Genomic DNA, 17,850 nt, shown 5'->3' with positions numbered 1-17,850 from the left:
ATACTTTGTGTTGAACCATGTTAATTAATTCAGTCTCCACTTATCTGACTTCAGTCCTTCCATCAGATGTTAGACGTTGGCTGCAGGGATTTTCTCTCATTAAGCCCTGAGGGCAGTAGTGAGATCCAGCACTGATGTTGGGCAGTAATTTCTGCTGTGTATGTTGGGCAGGAGTATCCACATACTTTTGACCACATCTTTCTAAGAGAATATGCTTAAAAAATAGTGTCTGCACATAAAAAATGGCAAATATTTGAAGCTGAAAGACAATTTAACAACTCTTATTGGTTATGTCCTTCATTTAAATGCTCATATCATATAATCTTGATTAATGTGTATACTTAATATGCCTTTATGAATACTGTATGTTAATCTTAAACTTGGTGATAAGTGGAAAGATTTTGACCCACAATTTTATCAAGGAAGTCGAGGAAACTTCAGAGAATCTCAGAGCAATAGCCTCTTTTTATTAAAACATCACATTTCAAACATAGTCAGAGAATTCATATTTACAAAACAGCTGTTCATCTCCCTCACACAGGACTGAACAACCTACATTCAAAAACAAAGACTTCTTGTGGCAGCTTTACAGACGTCTGAAAGCCCATCAGAAGAATTCTCTCTTCCACACCGGCAGCTCCTTGAAATACACCTCGTCTGGGTTTTCATCAGCTGGAACAGGGGGAGAGAAAATTAACCCAAAATTACAGAATTAAAACATAGATTTTGAGACAAAGCCAAAAAGCAAATTAGAGCTTAGCATCAGACCTTTGTGATGTCATTTTTTACCCCAGACTGAAACACTTTCCTTGAGTTTCATCAAAAATGGTCTTGAAAGTTTTATTAAAATCCTTAAATTTGTTTATGGGAACGCTGTGCTATTTGCAGCTGTTTTGAGTTTAAAATCATTAAAACGGCACAGAAATGAACTGCAGACACTGGTTTTGCATTAAAAGTTATCCAGTACCTATCCGCTAGTCATAGTAATAGTTATACAGTTGTACCAAAGGTGTCATCTCTAATGGCGATCAGGGGTGGAGCCAGTTGGTGTAAACATTCAGGGTTTAGCCCAAACCTAAGGGGCTCAAAATGAAACCATCACATGTTCTGCATCAAGCCCAAAGGCTCCGCTAGTTGTCTGGTGACCTATACATGCTGATATTTCCCCAGTAGCTAAAAGAGCTCCATTGATTTGCTAGTCCGGTCAGAGAGACTGAGAGGAAATGACATCAAGTTGAAGTTATATTATTAACTTTATAAAAGATTTGGGGCTTTTGGGAAAACAGCTCTACAACTTTTACAGTTTGAATTTAACTTACTCAATAAAAAAATAGTATCCTCTGTTTGTCCAGCTGCCAAAATCTAGATGAAAAAACTCTGAGTCGATAAAAGTGTTGATAGGCTGATGTGGGTTGCTTTCAGTTTTTACAGCGTGCTCACAGCAGTAAGATTAATGAGCAGCAGCAGGTCATTTGTTCATTTTTTTCTTGCCCTGGGTTTTGTTTCTGATGCCCTAACTCTCTAACTGGTGGAAGTTGTTGGGGCCAAATGGAGACTAGCAGGAACTACTGAGGACTGGAACAAGCGCTACCACCTCTTCTGCACTTTTTTAGGTTAAAAAAATTCTTAAAAGAGCTATTTGTAAGTTTTGCTATTGCTACATGGCTAATGTTAGCATTAACAGCAGTTTACTTAGAAGTCTCAAACATCAAATTTCATTCCTTTACTCACCAACAGCTGTCTCCAGAGATACAAACATACATCAATGTTAACTCTTTTACGTCTATAACGTCTTTTCTTCTACTGAAGTTAGCATGTTAACCAGCTAGCCCTGGTCCATCTCCTCACTTTCCGATACCGAGTCACTGTAGCTTCCAGTCTGTCCTGAAGACGAAGCTGGTCGGAGGACGTACAGTATTACAAACCTCTTGTCTTGTAAATGCAACGATGGCTGAAGCTCTTGTCAAGCAACATTCACCACCACCTGCTCCCAGCGAGAAACCACGTTGGGTGGCAGCGAAAACTTACAAATAGCCCCTTTAAATATATATTTAGATTTACAAAATGTAAATACAAGAACTGAATGTCAGTTAGTCAAGAGAGTAAAGGGGTGTTCTTCTATCTATAAAGGAAGGTTAAAAAGTTTTATAGTACAACAATTTAAGTAGGGTTAGATACACATATAAACATATATAGATGCATATGTGTATACATTTTGACTGAACTGTGTTCCACCTATTCTGTCCCAGCTGCCACACAACAGCTGGGACAGATGTTGCTCTCACCTCCCTCTCTGGCTTGCTGCAGGAAGTTGAGCAGGACGGTGGCTGCCTGGTCGACACTCAGCTTCTCGGTGTTCTGACTGCGGGTCTCTGACAGGGAACAAACACACATGATCTGTACGCTTCAAGGACCAAAGTTGATTCCAGCTTTTGGGAAACACCTGGGGAAACTGTCTTATTAATTAATCAAATGAAAGAGGCTGTTTTAAACTAAGTGTACCTAAGTGTAATGTGTCATAGACATCTCCTTCTTTTCGGTCCTCTGAGATGAACCTGCGACCCTCTGGAAAGAAACACAAGTTTTTGGCTAGAACCAGAAAAAAGCACAATAGTTACAGTATCAGTCTTTCTCCTTGTTATAAAAGCAGTATGGAGATCCCAGTGTTGATAAATGAATACACACACAGTTGCCACTGTGAAATAATCCAATACATTTTCAAACTCAGGTCATTCTTTTCCCCCTCGCGCACTCTCTCATTGTCTTGACTCACTGTCTTGATTAACAGAGAGAGGCTTGATGTTATGAAATAAAACATAATGTGTGTGTATTTATTTATGTCATTATTAATATTTATTAAGTACTGGACACTTTGTTTGTCCATGCAGACATGTATTCAGTAGGTAAATACGTACGTGTGCCCTTCAGGTACAACATAGCCTGCGGGGTCCAGTTTCTCCGTTGGAACGAGCCCTTAAAGAAACAAAGAGAAGGATTTTATTGGATTGTAAAATTTTAATCCGGAACTCCTGCTCGTTAACAATCATTCTCAGACTATTTGCCTTGTTTCTTCAGTTACTGGTGATAACATCACTCAGTAGTTTATATAAAGAGCAATAAACCAGCTTTACCTTCGGCGCACTCCACGACTGCGAGGTAAACGTGGCCAGGAGTAAAAGCGTGAATAGATAAGTTAATGTGATGGTCCTCAAACCCTGTGGGAGACAAAGGTCAACGGGAATAAATGGTTTTCATTCACGGTCAGAAACACGGCAGCATCATTCTTAGAGAAAGACTCAATATGACGCCTGTGATTTGGTGCGTAATCTACGGCACAAATACGCGCATCATACATCAAGTCTTAAATTCAGGGAGTAACTTTTAAACTTTGTAAATAATGTCACTGTGAATGTAAGCATGCGGCTTGATGGAGATGAAGATGTTTTTCATCGACTTAAAAATTAGGATTAAAAAATGTTTAATAATGTTTTAAGGAGTGTTTCATCAATGTTACTTTCTTTGATGCAGTCCTGAAGAAAAAAAAAAATTTTAGGTTGCAAAATTACGATAGAGTATTAAAGACGCATTAAGGAAAAATGAAAAATTTACAGAATAAAATCATAACTTAGAAAAAGTGACAATATTATGAGAATAAAGTAGTAATTTAAGGTTTCTGTTGTTTTGGAGGGGAAATATCAGAAGCTTTAAATGAGGAACGTGGAGCATCTTGTGAAGTTCTACTTTTGCAGAGGTTTCAAAAATAAGGAGATACTTCATCCTTTGGCTCAATAGCATCATCATCATCATCTTCAACATCAGCATCATCATCATCATCATGACCATCATCAACATCATCATCATCATCATCATGACCATCATTATCATTATCATCATCATCATCATAAGGACATTGAAAAGATTGTGAAGACACTGAGTCTATTCTATTGTTAGACAGACAAACAGCAGCTGCCAGAAGTAGTTCAGGCTGACACTGAAAATTATATATTTTTTTTCCCTCGATATATTATGACTTTTTTTTCTCGTAATTTCAGATTTTTTGTTTTCCTCAATGTAACCCATAGTCTGGGCCACAACAGTCTGGACAACACTTATAGAAAGAAGTGAAAGGGAAGAAACCAAAAGTGGCTGTACTTACTTTCATGGTGTCGGAGGTCCTGTGAGCCTGGAGTCCAGCAGAGAGGAGGCAGAGTAACAGGTTCACAGTAACTGCACTCGGTCTCTTCTCTGTATTTATATTCTCCGGGGCGGGAAACCCTTTGCGCTCTGTGCTCCCTCATGATGCCAGCAGCTATAGGTCACGCCAATTTGATGAAAAGGGGGCGGCTGGGAGAGTGAATGAACGGAGCTACCGATCAATGCTGCTCCTTTCACTGGGGGGGTGTAGGAGCCTGTAAATATTTCTGCTTTTAAAACAACCACCATAAGCACTTCCAGCTGCCTGGTACATCTTCAAAATCACTCACGGTGCAGCTGCAGGCCGTTAATGTAAAATGTGGCCTGACTCCGGGTGATGTCACTGTCGATAGGAGCAGTGATATTTTTCCCACTCTGTGGGAATATTGATATGTTTGCACCATGCTCACTGGAGCAGAACACCAATAGATGAAAGCTGGAATTTATGAATGAAGAGAAACTCCTCCAGTAATTAATGGAATTACACAAAGTCTGCAGAATGAGTGAGAGTTGGGTCCCTGGGTTTTACTGTCAGTGATGCCAGACAGTCTACAAGAGGATTATTAAGTGTCTGAGTTTATTTACAAAGACTGAGGTCATGAGTCCAAGTCAAGAACTCAAGAAAGAAGAATAAAAAATTTGCATTATTCTTTTTTATTCATTTATTTACCTGTTAATATTTTTCCCCACATGAAGGTCTATATGCTGCCAAAGCCCTCTCCACACAGACAGTTAAATGTACTTCATTTTTGTTCATGCTAATGTCATCAACAAGCAGAACAATACTAACATCGCGTTGGTCCATTGATAATTTTCATATTTCATCTTCAATTCTCACAGTACTGAGTGTGACTAACTGGTGGTAAGATGATTGACAGATTCATACAGGAGCAACGTAACAGAAAATGAATTATAACATGCAAATTGCAAACTACTTCTAAACACATTACTAAAAATACATTTTATTCAGGCCAAAATTTATTCAGATGCGTTTCCCTTTTTTTGTCGAGCAATGGCTAGCTACCACTGTTAGCCATAACAACAGTTAGCTTGTTGTAGCACCCCTGAAAGAATCTTACGCTAATGGTAAGAATGCATTTGGACTGGGCGAGGTGGCAGCAGGGAGCAGATGGAGAGCTCTGTGGGTGGGACTAGGGTGGCATGCAGCGGCCTTACATGCTGTCGCACTCCTTTCACCTGTGAATGGATCCCAGTGTGGGCAACAACTGCAGCACGGGACACTGGAGGATGTTTAAGTGAGTCAAGTGAGCCTAACAAGATCCTGCTTCATTTTTGATGAAGAAAGTAGAGTTAAAGTTATAATCTGTAACGTTTGTGTCCTTTTTTTTGGGGTTGTGTTTTTTGTGTTGCTTGTCTGACAGAAGCTCAACATTGACTTTTATCTAGTTTTAAGCCACATACACTTTTTACACCTTGGCGGTTTTCAGCTCTATGAACCAGATGAAGGATTTTAGTCGTCGGACGTCTGGATCTGAAGTTATCAGAGAAACAAGCTGAGGAAATGTTGCAGCTCCCAGTTGCTTGAGACGTCCTGTCCTGTGTCACTGAAGAGTGTCGGTGAATCTCTGATTTTTAAAGGAAACTGTTTTATGGGTGTTTCTACTGGTTTTAATCCCCTGGTCTGTTTGTTATGGAGAGGAGGACACCTCTGTGGATAATTCAGCTGCTGGTAAAAACCTGCTGAACGTCTGTTTCATAAGTTATCAGAGAAACAATCTAAACAAAGGTTAGCATCAATCTCAGCTCCAACTCTTCCCTGAGTCTCTGTCCTTCGTACAGCATCACTGAAACTCTGACTTACAATGTGAAACTGAACCACTGACACTGAAGGAATCCTAACCGGGAGGAGCTTACAGTAATGGTGGTGAAGACAACAACTCCCATGATCCCATGCTATTTCATGACGTCGCCCACTGCTGTCTTTTATTGTTTTAGCCAAATAGATTAAAATAACATGATGCTGTTGGTTTGACCTCCACAGGTCCTAACATGTTTCCAATGTAAGTGATAGTGGTCAAAATCAATGTCTCTCATTCTGTGCAAACAAACATGTATCTGAGGGTGATATGAGGCTTCCCTCTTTGTGTTTCCTTTGCTGAGCTGTGGAGGAGGGATAGAAAGAAAAAGAAAACACTGTTCCAATCACTAACTGAAGATAGCCACTTGGTTCACTGCTGAAACCTCACATCAGCTTGAGTGGTGGAGAGGAAGCTGAGCCTGAAGGGAAAGCTTTGGATTTTACCGGTCGATCTATGTTCCAACCCTCATCTATGGTCATGAGTTTATAATGACTGGAAGAATGAGATTGCAGAGACAAGCAGCTATAATGAGTTTCCTCTGTAAGGTGTCAGGACTCACCTTTATAGACAGAGTGAGGAGCTCAGACATCAGAGGGAGCTTGGAGTAGAGCTGCAGCCAGTTGAGGTGGTTCAGGCATCTGATAAGGATTTATTAAGTATTTATAAACCTGGGAAATATTTAACAGTGTGTGGATTAGTTTTCTAACAAAAAAAACAGAAAAGTCAGATGTATGAAACTCTGTGCATACAGGATTCCACGTACATTTTCTTTGTACATCCCAGTTAGCATGGAATTGTGGGCAAATGCACGAATACCACAGTCCACCCTCTCCCTGCCCCAAATATAATACGCCAATGGTTACAAATGCCTGGATCATGCCTCTCTTCAGTTATCAGGAAAAATGGCAAAACTAAGTGGTGAGTTGCCAAAATAACACACTTGAGTGAGTACGAGGAGGAGGTGTTGCTTTCAGAAGTAAAGTAAAGTTTTATTCTGCACTTTGTCCTCTGGCATTAATAACAACAGAAAACAAACAAAGTGGGAGGATGAGGCTGTTAATGACATGTCCTGGACCTTCTTCTTGAACTTTATGCATTTTTCTCTTGAAATGAGTAAAAATTCTTATTGTAGTATTTTGTTTATTTCACACATTATTTACATCCACCACGCACTGTTTTCAATAGACACTATCCAAATCTTTTCCAACATTACGTATTAGTTTATAGACTGACGTAAATGACCCACACAGACAAACAGGAGCTTTAACTGGGAAAAAAAAACATCATGTCTCTACCTCAAAACGCTCTAAAGACATTGATATATGTTGAGGCATATGTGCTCCCGTGTGCGTCAGAGGAGTTGATTTTGAATTGATTTAACTTATGAATGAATTACTGATGAAGCCACCCACCACTCCCCCTGCCAGCCGGTGGCCTGCTTCTGACCATGCTGTTTGTTAGGAGAAATGAATTGTGGCTTGATCCAGGTCACTTTGCCATAATATTAGTCAGTTTCATTTTTGCATCACATATTTGCACGTTTATGAAATAAAGATGTTTTCTATTGACATAAATTCAGCCTTAAGCAATGTGTGTGTGTGTGTGTGTGTGTGTGCAGTCGATCGCTCCGATTACATCAGGGAAATTGCACTGTAATATCAGCCTGTTCAACCACATTGTATGAGAACTCTATACACCTGGATGATCCTGCCTGTACAGCTGGCATAGTGTGGCTCAACGACGACTGGCACAGTCCGGACTGCTCTGCCTGTTCTCTCTGAAATGCCCCTTTCACCGTGAAACCCAGTGTGGTCAGCAATCGTAAGGGAACAGGAAATGACTCCTCGCCGTGACTCTCTCCAAAGCTGGACCCAACTCAGCACAGCTCCTAGAGAATTGCTCTAGGAAATCTTAAACCGCTGATAAGTCGGTCATCATCACAGGCCCAAGTGGTAGCCAAATACCTGTTCCCTAATAGCCATTCGCTATTTCCTCTAAGTCCGAATCTGTCATTATTACGGCACGTATTGCATCCTTTGACGCATGCTTTTATGTTCACTTATTTAACTGCATACACATAGATGTGTTATTGTTTCGACATGTGGTCCGACAGACTTGGAGCCAATCCCAGCTGACACGAGGACGAGGGAGGGGTACACCATGGACAGGTCACCGGTCCATCACAGGGCTGACATACAGAGACAACCAGTCACGCTCACATGCTCACCTATGGGCATTAACCTAATGTGCATGTGTTTGGACTGTGGGAGGAAGCTGGAGAACCCAGGGAGAACATGTAAACTCCACGCAGAAAGTTCCCCAGGCCCGGGATTTGAACCCAGAACCTTCTTGCAGTGAGGCAACAGTGCTAACCACTGGAAAAAGGTGCCGCCCTGCTTAAAAAAAGTGAGCAATAAATAAATAAATATTGAATTATTAAATAAAAGTTCTCTGAAATAGATAAAAAATAAATATAAAGTTAAAATAAAATGAAAAGCTATTTATTTATTAATTGATTGATTGATTCATTTATATAGCTATTCATGTATTTATTGATTTATTTATTATTACCCACTTTTATATTTATATTTACATTTATTTATATATTTCTACATTCATTACCTAATTTATTTATTCCAGGATTTATTTCAACGCTGTATTTATTTATTTATTCAAAATTGATCAAATTTTGGCATTCCGTAACGGGGTGTGTGGATGTTATAAAGAGTCAGTGACAAGAATAAAATGACCAACAACATGGATGTCAGATACAAAGCTAACTTTCATTGTATATTTACAAAATTGCCATACAGCAAAACTGTCATTTCACAGGTAAATTGAGTTTTTCTCTTCGACGCTCTGAACAGATGAAGAATGAATTTATTCAGCTCTAGTGACCGACGTCTGAAATAATGAAGAATTTTTCTCTCACAAACAAAATGAAAACGGGAGAATCTCAACATTTAAAACCTGTGTGGATCTGTTCAACAGACAGTTTAAGGACACTGGATGAATGAATGAGTAAATGAATGAACAGAGAGGGATTCTCTAGAACTAATACTCACTCACATATAAAGCCTGTAGGAGCACAAATATGTGATTACGCAGCTGCTTCACATTTTACAGTGCGATCATGTTACAAGGTTAAGTTTTCAGATTTATAAAGAGTTCATCTGTTTATAAAAACACTGACTGCTCTGAGTTACTGAAATCAAGGGATAAACTGGTGCTTTATATGTTGTAGTCGACCATAAGATTTATTTATTACCACTGAGGTCTTAGGACTTTCATAGGGCCCAAGTTTAAATAAACCACAGCTATCTTTTTTAAAATAAATGGTGTACACTTACATCGCTGACTATTTTCCAAAGGACATCATAAAGTTTTGGTTAGTATGACAATCAGCTTGCAGAAAATAAAACCATGCAGCTCATATAATCCATGTTTCATTGTTCTATATAAGAATTTTTTAAGGAAACTTTGTTCTTCAAAAATACAGATTTTGCTTTGGCACCAAAAAAAAATTGATATTTAACCAATTCTTACATCTTAAATGTTGGAAGTTGGCATTTGTTTGAAAATTTTGTGTCAATAAAAAGTTTCAGTACCAATACAAAGCAATGTTTTTTTTCTTTCTGTACCCTTTCTTTGACAACACAAAATCTTGATTTAAAGTGGAAGTGATCTGTTAAAAAATAAGATTCCAGAAATAACAGGTTTACAAATGTTGGAAAACATTCAGTACTTTTCAATATTTCTTGTCACAGACGTATATTGGTTGCTATCAAAAAAGTATTGAGCTTTGATAAGCAGGCCTTCTAACAATAAAATAAACCATCTCGTCAATAAAAATGACAAATATTTCTTGCGACAGACGAGCTATATGCAGCATGTTGTGTAGCTACTAAAATGAAGTGAAAACAATGGCTGCTTATCCAAAAAAACCAACAATATGCTTTCTAGAACAGGAAATAAAAGGTCACACCAGCATTTATAACAACTAAAGTTCGAAAGAAATCAAATCATTTCAGCTTAATTTCTGCTATTTGCGGCAAGTGGCAGGAAACAGTCTTCATGATGCTGAGTTTTGAAGGTATGGGAAGCCGGAGGAAGATATAGCAAAACCTTTTAGCTGTGTGACACCATCTGCTTTTATATAACCCTGCTGTGCTGGAGTGTCAACTCTTCTACAAAAGAGACTTGGTGTGTACATTTACAATACAGGAAACGACAAATATATTTCTTGAATACTATAAGATCCAGTGGCGGCTGTGAGGAAAACCAACACGGCATCATATTATTTTACACTAGTTGGCTAATTATCTCTACTTCGCCCTTGTCCCCTGTCCAAATCCATTCTCAATGTTAGCTTAGCTCAATGTTAACAGTCCTACAGGGTCAAAGACTGTGTACAAAGATGGACCACACATCTCCACTTCCTCCCACTGCACAAAAGTGCTAACTGGTAGCTAGCTACTGCTCGATAAAAAAAAAGGGTAACGCATCAGTAAAAAATAATTTTGGACTCACTTTACCATGGGTCACACTTGCTTTACCACCAAGTCACATTCATGTACAATAGTGGTAGACAATTGAAGATGAAATATGTAAATTATATTGGACTAACACAATGTCAATCTTGTTCTGGTTGTTGATTGGTTATGGAGTGTGACCTCCTTTGACAATTTTTAGGTGTTTTGGTCAGTAACGGATTAGCATGAAAAGTACATTAAATTGATACAAGAGATCACGTCCCATCCTTCTTTTATAAATGAAATTTGCTTGTGGTTTATTTCAATCAATTACCCTTTTTTTGTTTTCTCCCTCTTGCTTCTCAAAAATATTCTGCCTCTGTATTTTCCAGTTAGCGACTGAGCTACTGACAGTTAACAAACCAGCTAGCTTGGAGAGCATTTGCAACTGACTAGCACTAGCATGTTGGCTGGTTAGCATGTTAGTGGTCAGGTCACCAGCTACAGCCTTGTGTGTAGTCAACACATCACCAAGCTGCTAGCAGCACCTGGATGAACCTCACCATCCATGTGTCAGCATGAATTAGGTGTTGCCTTCCTGGTGTGACCAGACTTTAATGGAACACGCATTTAGATGTTTATGGGGTCAACGATAAACAGACAGTAAATAGATCCCATAGCACCTCACTATACATAAAGTCAAGCACTGATCATTTAAAAAATAATTTATACTCATTAGCCAAGCAAACAGAAATGACATGTAACAATGGGAGGATTTTACAATAGCCACATTTGGTATTCAAATAGCTGCGAGAGACAAACAAGAAACAAAGTGTCACAGGAAAAACTGTAAAGAGACAAAACGCTTAAAACGCTTTTGTCCAAATAAAGTTAAAGCACAGGCACAGAAACATGACAACATGGTAAGCTGTCGGTCCACTTCTCATCTACGTGGAGGGGGGGTTGTTTTGTCTGTTTGCTCCACTGAATTAAGAACGTCACGTAGACGAGTCGATGAGGCTTCGAGGGAGTCGTCTGTCCTCCATTTTCATGCAGGATGCGATCAATAGCATTTGAAATATTTATCGTAGCAACCTTAGTAACTCCATCCTTTAGTAACAGACTGGTGGTGCAGTGCGCTTGTGGACCTTTGATTGGTAGCGCTGACCAGTGAAATTACAGAAGACAGAGAGCAGTCTTTGCCTGCTGGAGGAGGGAGGAATCTGAACATATAACCTTAGCTGCTTTAAATCAGCCCAATGAGAGATTGTGTTGCTTTATAAAACCTGCTGTACTCAAACAGCTAGCTGTACAAAAAGTCACTGTTATACCATGGTGTTGCTTTCGCCCACTTTGTCCACATACTGAAAGAGAAGAAAGAAAGCGTGTTAAGAGTTGTCTGGTAGTTTTCCAGCCCTCCTCATGTACAGAGCGTGATCTGACACAGACCAGGCGGCTTTCAATGAGATGCAAAGTGTGAGTGTGATTCTGTAAGTTAAACTGCTGGACTGCACCGTTCGGCCAGTATCCTAACACATTTCTAAAAGAAAACATGCGTGACTTAAAGAGACGCACCACAGGTGAACAGGACTAACAGAATTATTTTGTTATTTAGAAATTTAATTTAGCAAATTTGTAAACAAGCTGAAACCCAATTAGGGGTGAGTGCCGATTTAATTCTGTAGAATAACTTAATTAAACAAACAGAGGAATTTGTAAAAGCTGTTTTCATGAACTCATGATGTGGCTTGACACAAGACTCTGGAGGGAACTGCCTCACAAAAGACACATGAGTAGTGTCAGGTGTTAATAGTTGTAGTCTCTTGTGTGAGCTATTTTAAATTTTTGTCTAGTTAGCTACCAAGCTAGCTAGCTCGCTAACTACCAGTTAGTGCCAGTATGTTGTCAGTGAGTTAGCATGCTACTGGAAATGTCCCGATCCCATGTTTTCCTCAACCATACCTGATACCTGCTCTTGTGTATCAGGTGAGACCGAGCACCGATCCGATACCAACATGTTAAAAACATTTTAACAGCTGTGTTCTACTGACCCTTTGTGGATGTGATATGTTGCACTTATAAAATCAGGATTTGACCATAGGAGGTCCAGACATATACTAGGTTTTGACTTAGTCTTGTTACAGTGATCAGCTGCTCATATGGATCAAAAAGCTTGGGACAGATTCATTCCTATACAGATGCTGTTTAAATAATTTGCTCATAGTAATCAAATAGTCAGCTCAGTGTTGATTTTGGGTCTTTTCGTACTTGACAACATATGTAAAAAGAATTTATAATGGTTGTAGCTTCCTACTGTAGCTGTCACATGCTGAGGCTCTCTGACTCTCGTCTCTCCCCTGTGTGTGTGTTTCTCCCTCACTATCAAAATGTGTACAGTTATTCATTTGGCTGTGTGTTCTTTTTTTGTGTATTTGTGTGTTTTTAATGTCTACTCAATGTTTTCCTTTAAATTGTCCCCTGGGGACAGATAAGGTTTCTTGAATTTAGCTGAGTAACATCATGTGACCAGAGATGTGAAGAATAGAAAAGCTGTGCTGGTTAAAACAGAAACACAAAATTAATAATTCTCAGTAATTTACAGGTTATAAGTCTGGGTCCGGTTAGGACAGCATCTGGGTCTGGACCTGAAACACCGCCCACCTATTAATGACCTTGGCCAACAGCTACTGTTACACTATTTACCAGAATTCTGTTTTTCTTCTCCCACTGGCTGCACAACACAACTTCCTGTGTAGGCTACTGTTTTAGAGCAGTGAAGAAGAATGGATTTGCTGGTGTGAAACTATAAAGTTTATTAATACAGTATGTGGTACCGGATGGGTGCATAGACTGGCGAATTGTTCTGATTCTCATCCAGTACTTTAGGTAGTATCAGAGACATTTCCGATACTAGTATCAGAATTGGAACCACTCTCCATGGTACCACTTTGTTTTGAAGCTATTATAGATCACCACCTGTCCCTGCTTTCAAGTCACTATGTCGTCAAGCACCACATATTCTTCAAGGATGATTTGCCACTTTCCATGCACAATTTCTTTTAAAAGGTTAAAGAAAATGGCTGCAGGGATGCTGAAAGTGGTTTTAAAGTCATAGTCACTTTTGACTGTTGTTTTGTATAGTTTGTAAAATAGAAGAAAAAATGTCTCAATATTGACCAATTAAAAACTCACCATATTATCTGTGGTGTGTGCCTTTACAGTCAAATAAACAAATCATAAAAAGCTATCGTTTCCTGGACAAAGACATATGCTTTCCCTGATTCATGAGACACTGGTCTTCTGAATATTGTAAAGCGTGTTAAATATGTTAGCATGCAAGGGAAAATCGGCAGTGACTGACCACGACTGCTGATTGTCCTCAGAGCCTTACGAAGGCTTTAAAAAGAAACAAAAAAGAAACAAAAAAAAAAAAAACACACAGACAGAGAAACATTTACCTCAAAACAAAGCTTCCCACACAACAGCATGGTAGGAGCATGTTCATTAGCCACAAAACTAACTGTGTGTCTGCTAACTTGTAGCTCTAGATTTAACAGTGACATGTTAAAGTGCAGATGACTTTGACATCATTTTCATTTCATCATTTCTAAAACTGACCTTCTCATGTTGGAATACCACAACCTCTGTGCTGAATTCACCTGCTTAGTCAGTAGTTTTACATTCAGTCTCTTTTAACTGTGTTATTGACCCATTAGAGCAGCTGTGATGTGCAGGAGCTGAGCTGTCATTTAAGTTACTGTGTTGTGGTTTTGGTGTTTGAACAGGGTGATTAATGAACAGAAATGAGCCATGCTGCGTATAAAACATAGCAGAGCTGCAGGGTTGCTGCAGCACTAGTTAATACTCACTGCGCTGATGAACGGCAGGTTTAGGATGGAGCCTAGGACAGGTATTCTTCTGATAAAGCCTACTACAACTGGGAAGAAACCCCTGGATGTAAAGAAAGTGAAAGAGAGAGGGGGAGGAAAAGGACATGAGATACAGAGGGAAAAGAGTCAATCATGGACAAATAGTAACAAATGAATATGTACAATCATAAATAATTTTTTGTTCCTGGGTGTTTTGTTTTCATTATATTTGGAGTATTCAACCATTCTTAACCAAGTCTCAGTTTGGATTCTGGATCATCCTGAGGGAGGGTCATGTGGAAGAACTGAAGGCCTGACTGAACCTGGATCTTCTTCCCAGATAAGGTGGTGTAGATGCGTGGCGTGTGTGTGTGGCAACTGTGGATGGTCTTGGTTTTCATTTTGTCGCACATGTTAACAGGTTAGAGCGACACACTGCTTGTGTGACGCGCCTCAGGGCTACGTCGCATGATCTAGAGATTTGGCGTATCGCCTATTTTTCATGCTTGAAACAGACAGAGAAAAGACCTGTTGATGTCATAGTGACATCATAGCAGCAACATGACATGAAAAAATATAAATATATTTTTAACCATGTCAGCAAGTGCATGTGGAGACAGTGACATTTTAAGTGACGTTTTCTGTCAAAAGTAAAACAGAAATTAATTTATAATGAGGAGAAATCCAACATTCCAGTAACCTGCAAACTCTTGGCAGAGAGACATAGCTGCAGCAGCAGAGATGCAGTTGGTGTGAACACACACACACACACACACACACGTTTTTCTGCTGCAGCTCAGTGACGTCACATAACACGCACACAACACAGGCAGTGTGTTCTCAGTGTGACAGAAAACAATACTTTGTCTTTCAGCTGACTTGTGAAGACAGAAATCAGCAGGACGGTGTCTTCAAAGTTCAGTAGTGTAAAGTGCAGGTTGTGATGGACAGGTGGCAAATAGTTCAGTATCTCTATAACTTCGCTGCCTCTTTTCACCTGCCATTGATATACTCAGGTGTCAGGGTGTAATGTGTGAGAGAATCATCTCTTCTCACAGTTCCACCTCTCATTAGTGAAGTAATGAAGATGAGAACCCTACATGCAACACACAACAGCTAATCGTGCTGCATGCACAGGAAGGAAGGACCATTACAGGGGATCGAACAGTCTCTGTGGTGGTGGGCAAGACCTGTCAGGATCCTGTTGGCCTGTGTAAAGAATTTCTATGGTGTATTTGGTCTAGGCTTCAGCCACTGAGTTATAGGATCCAACTTCAGTCAAGCCACTCAAATAACGTCCCTCCCAATATTAAAGAATAGGTTCACAAATGTTCAGGTGTCAGTATTCATTTGTGCTCCTGACTACTGTTTTAAGACAGACTTGAAAAACTGTAAACCCAACAGGATGATCTCACTTACATCCTGATTAATGTGGTTTTTTATATAATCATCGCTATTTGATCGGGAATTCCACAACAGGTGGATTCCCGGTCTGCTGCTTCTGTTTCTCAGCTTGTTCCTTGTTTGTCTCCTCTCACCTGAACAACAGGAAGAAGCCATAGATCTCCAGCACGACTCCGATGATGGGCCAGCCAATCAGCACCACGAACACACCTCCCAGGAAGAAACTGGTGGCCTTCATCTTGTGCTTCTGGAAGAAGAAGCGGAAGGTCCTCTCCAGCCCGATGACAAAGGCGAGTCCAGCAACAAACAGGATCTAAAGCAATAAGTGTGGCACAATATTCAAGAGGATATTTAGAATATTTAGACTATTGACATCTCTCTGCTGAACTATGGACACATAGCCACTCAGACTGCAGGAAAGCACTGGCTGGATGAGAATTTCATTTAATGTTATTGATTAATGACAGTTGTGTAACCAGCTACCTAAACAATCTCAAAACAAAAGAAAAAATGGACGATGGAGAGGAAATCTGAGAAAAGAAGATGAAACTTAAGCCCCTTTCAAACAGAGTTCCTGCTGTACTGCCGACTTTGCTTGTTTTCACTGAACCAAACAAAGCCGGAAATGATGTCGCCCCAGTGTGTGAGCTTTAAATAGCATGCTGGTGTGTTGGAATTAGAGGTGTGTAGAAGGGGCTTTAGTGTCAGACATGTTTCTTGTGCTGGCTCTTATCTGGACTGACTTTATCACCACTGTAAACCAGGTGAGATCTGATAGGCTGCTCACCATGTGTCGACAGTATGAAAATGATCTCCCACCCTGTAAAATTTGCCATTTGATTGTGTGTTTTATGAAACCACTTGGCTGGATATGTTATTGATATATTACATGCTACAGATTCTGTATGTCAGACCTGAATGACTGAAAATGCATGCTATGCCATCAGCAGGTAACATAGAGGAAAGGGAGTTGCAGTGAAAACATTAGTTTAATGCTTCAAAGAAGCAGCAAAACTCTCACAACTCACATTTCCAATAGCCAGGAGTGCTTTGTCAAAGAACAGGATCATCCCGAAGAAGAGGAAAAACACGCCGAAGCCTGTCAATCCCATTCCAATCTCTGCAGGGCATATCACAGTAAAGTTAAATCATTTCATCTGAATTGGTCACTTAACTCTTATAATAAAAAGTATAGCTGGGTAACCTCAGTTAAAATGTCACTGACCATCATATGGTGCACCCTAACTTATGTTGATTGTTAATAATATTATTATGTGTAACCAAGTCAACAAAAACTTCTTAACAGACAGGTGATGGTATCAGGCCAAGGTCACAATCTGTTTTTAATCTAGATAAATATTTGATAAATACAGGACACAGTCAAAGAAGCATTGTTCTGCATGTCATCATTTGAAAAACTTAAAAGTATTCCACTCTATCACATGGAACTGACTGAGTTAAGAAATAATCATCAATATTTCTCATAAGAAACATAGTGGAAATTAAAATAGTAATTTCACTGGAGCTTCCACAAGAGCCCCGTTGTTCACTTTGAATTTGAAGCTAGTCAAAACTGAGGCGTACAATTACAACATAAATGTACATAACTGTCATTACCAGTGGCTACACAATACAAGTATGTAGTAAGAGTTAGCAGTTGGCTATTTCGTCCACAGTGCATGGCATGCCATGAGAGAAAAATTAAAGCTAACTTTCCTAGCACTGGCAGCTAATTGCTAGTTAGCGAACTGCTGCAGCTGAAATGAAGCCGGTTTGACAGGGATGGTAGCAACCTACAGAGATACCCAAATAACAAAGCACCTACTTTGGGAGTCCGTTAGCGAAATCATCTTGACGCTAGATAAACGATTAAATGTTAACTAGAAGTAGAGAAAATATTATAGAAGCTATTCGAGTGCTTCTCTTAAAATAATTTGGATGACAGCTGCCACTGCAGCAACAGCCACGTCTTCCGGAAACACATCTTCTCGCGATGTCATCTTCCGGGATAAACCTGTGTCGCATTCACTGCAACAACTCCAACATCCTATTTCTTATAGTTGTAATTAATATCCTTTTCGTCTGCAATAC

At 39.6% G+C, this 17,850-nt stretch overlaps 2 protein-coding genes across 3 annotated transcripts; both read right to left on the bottom strand.

Annotated features, from left to right (window-relative positions):
• Positions 1–447: 447 nt before the first annotated feature.
• Positions 448–4,803, bottom strand: spx (spexin hormone). Its single transcript, XM_056367025.1, has 6 exons — positions 4,157–4,803; positions 3,132–3,215; positions 2,916–2,973; positions 2,503–2,565; positions 2,286–2,372; positions 448–672 (listed from the first exon to the last, which is right to left on the bottom strand). Exons 1-6 carry the CDS (start codon positions 4,160–4,162, stop codon positions 608–610), a joined length of 363 nt encoding a protein of 120 aa, XP_056223000.1. The 5' UTR covers positions 4,163–4,803; the 3' UTR covers positions 448–607.
• A 3,975-nt stretch (positions 4,804–8,778) lies between these two features.
• golt1ba (golgi transport 1Ba) lies at positions 8,779–17,744 on the bottom strand. 2 transcript variants are annotated; one of them, XM_056367354.1, is made up of 6 exons: positions 17,585–17,744; positions 16,788–16,879; positions 15,894–16,072; positions 14,356–14,437; positions 13,848–13,882; positions 8,779–11,850 (listed from the first exon to the last, which is right to left on the bottom strand). In XM_056367354.1, the coding sequence occupies exons 1-5, from the start codon at positions 17,607–17,609 to the stop codon at positions 13,874–13,876; spliced, it is 387 nt and encodes a 128-aa protein (XP_056223329.1). In that variant the 5' UTR covers positions 17,610–17,744; the 3' UTR covers positions 8,779–11,850; positions 13,848–13,873. The 2 variants fall into 2 exon arrangements, with proteins under 2 accessions (XP_056223329.1, XP_056223328.1); XM_056367353.1 differs by lacking the exon at positions 13,848–13,882.
• Positions 17,745–17,850: the final 106 nt, after the last annotated feature.

This window comes from Seriola aureovittata, chromosome 22 (assembly GCF_021018895.1).
Source record: "Seriola aureovittata isolate HTS-2021-v1 ecotype China chromosome 22, ASM2101889v1, whole genome shotgun sequence".
NCBI classification, from domain to species: domain Eukaryota; kingdom Metazoa; phylum Chordata; class Actinopteri; order Carangiformes; family Carangidae; genus Seriola; species Seriola aureovittata.
This window is presented reverse-complemented; position numbering and strand designations above follow the sequence as displayed.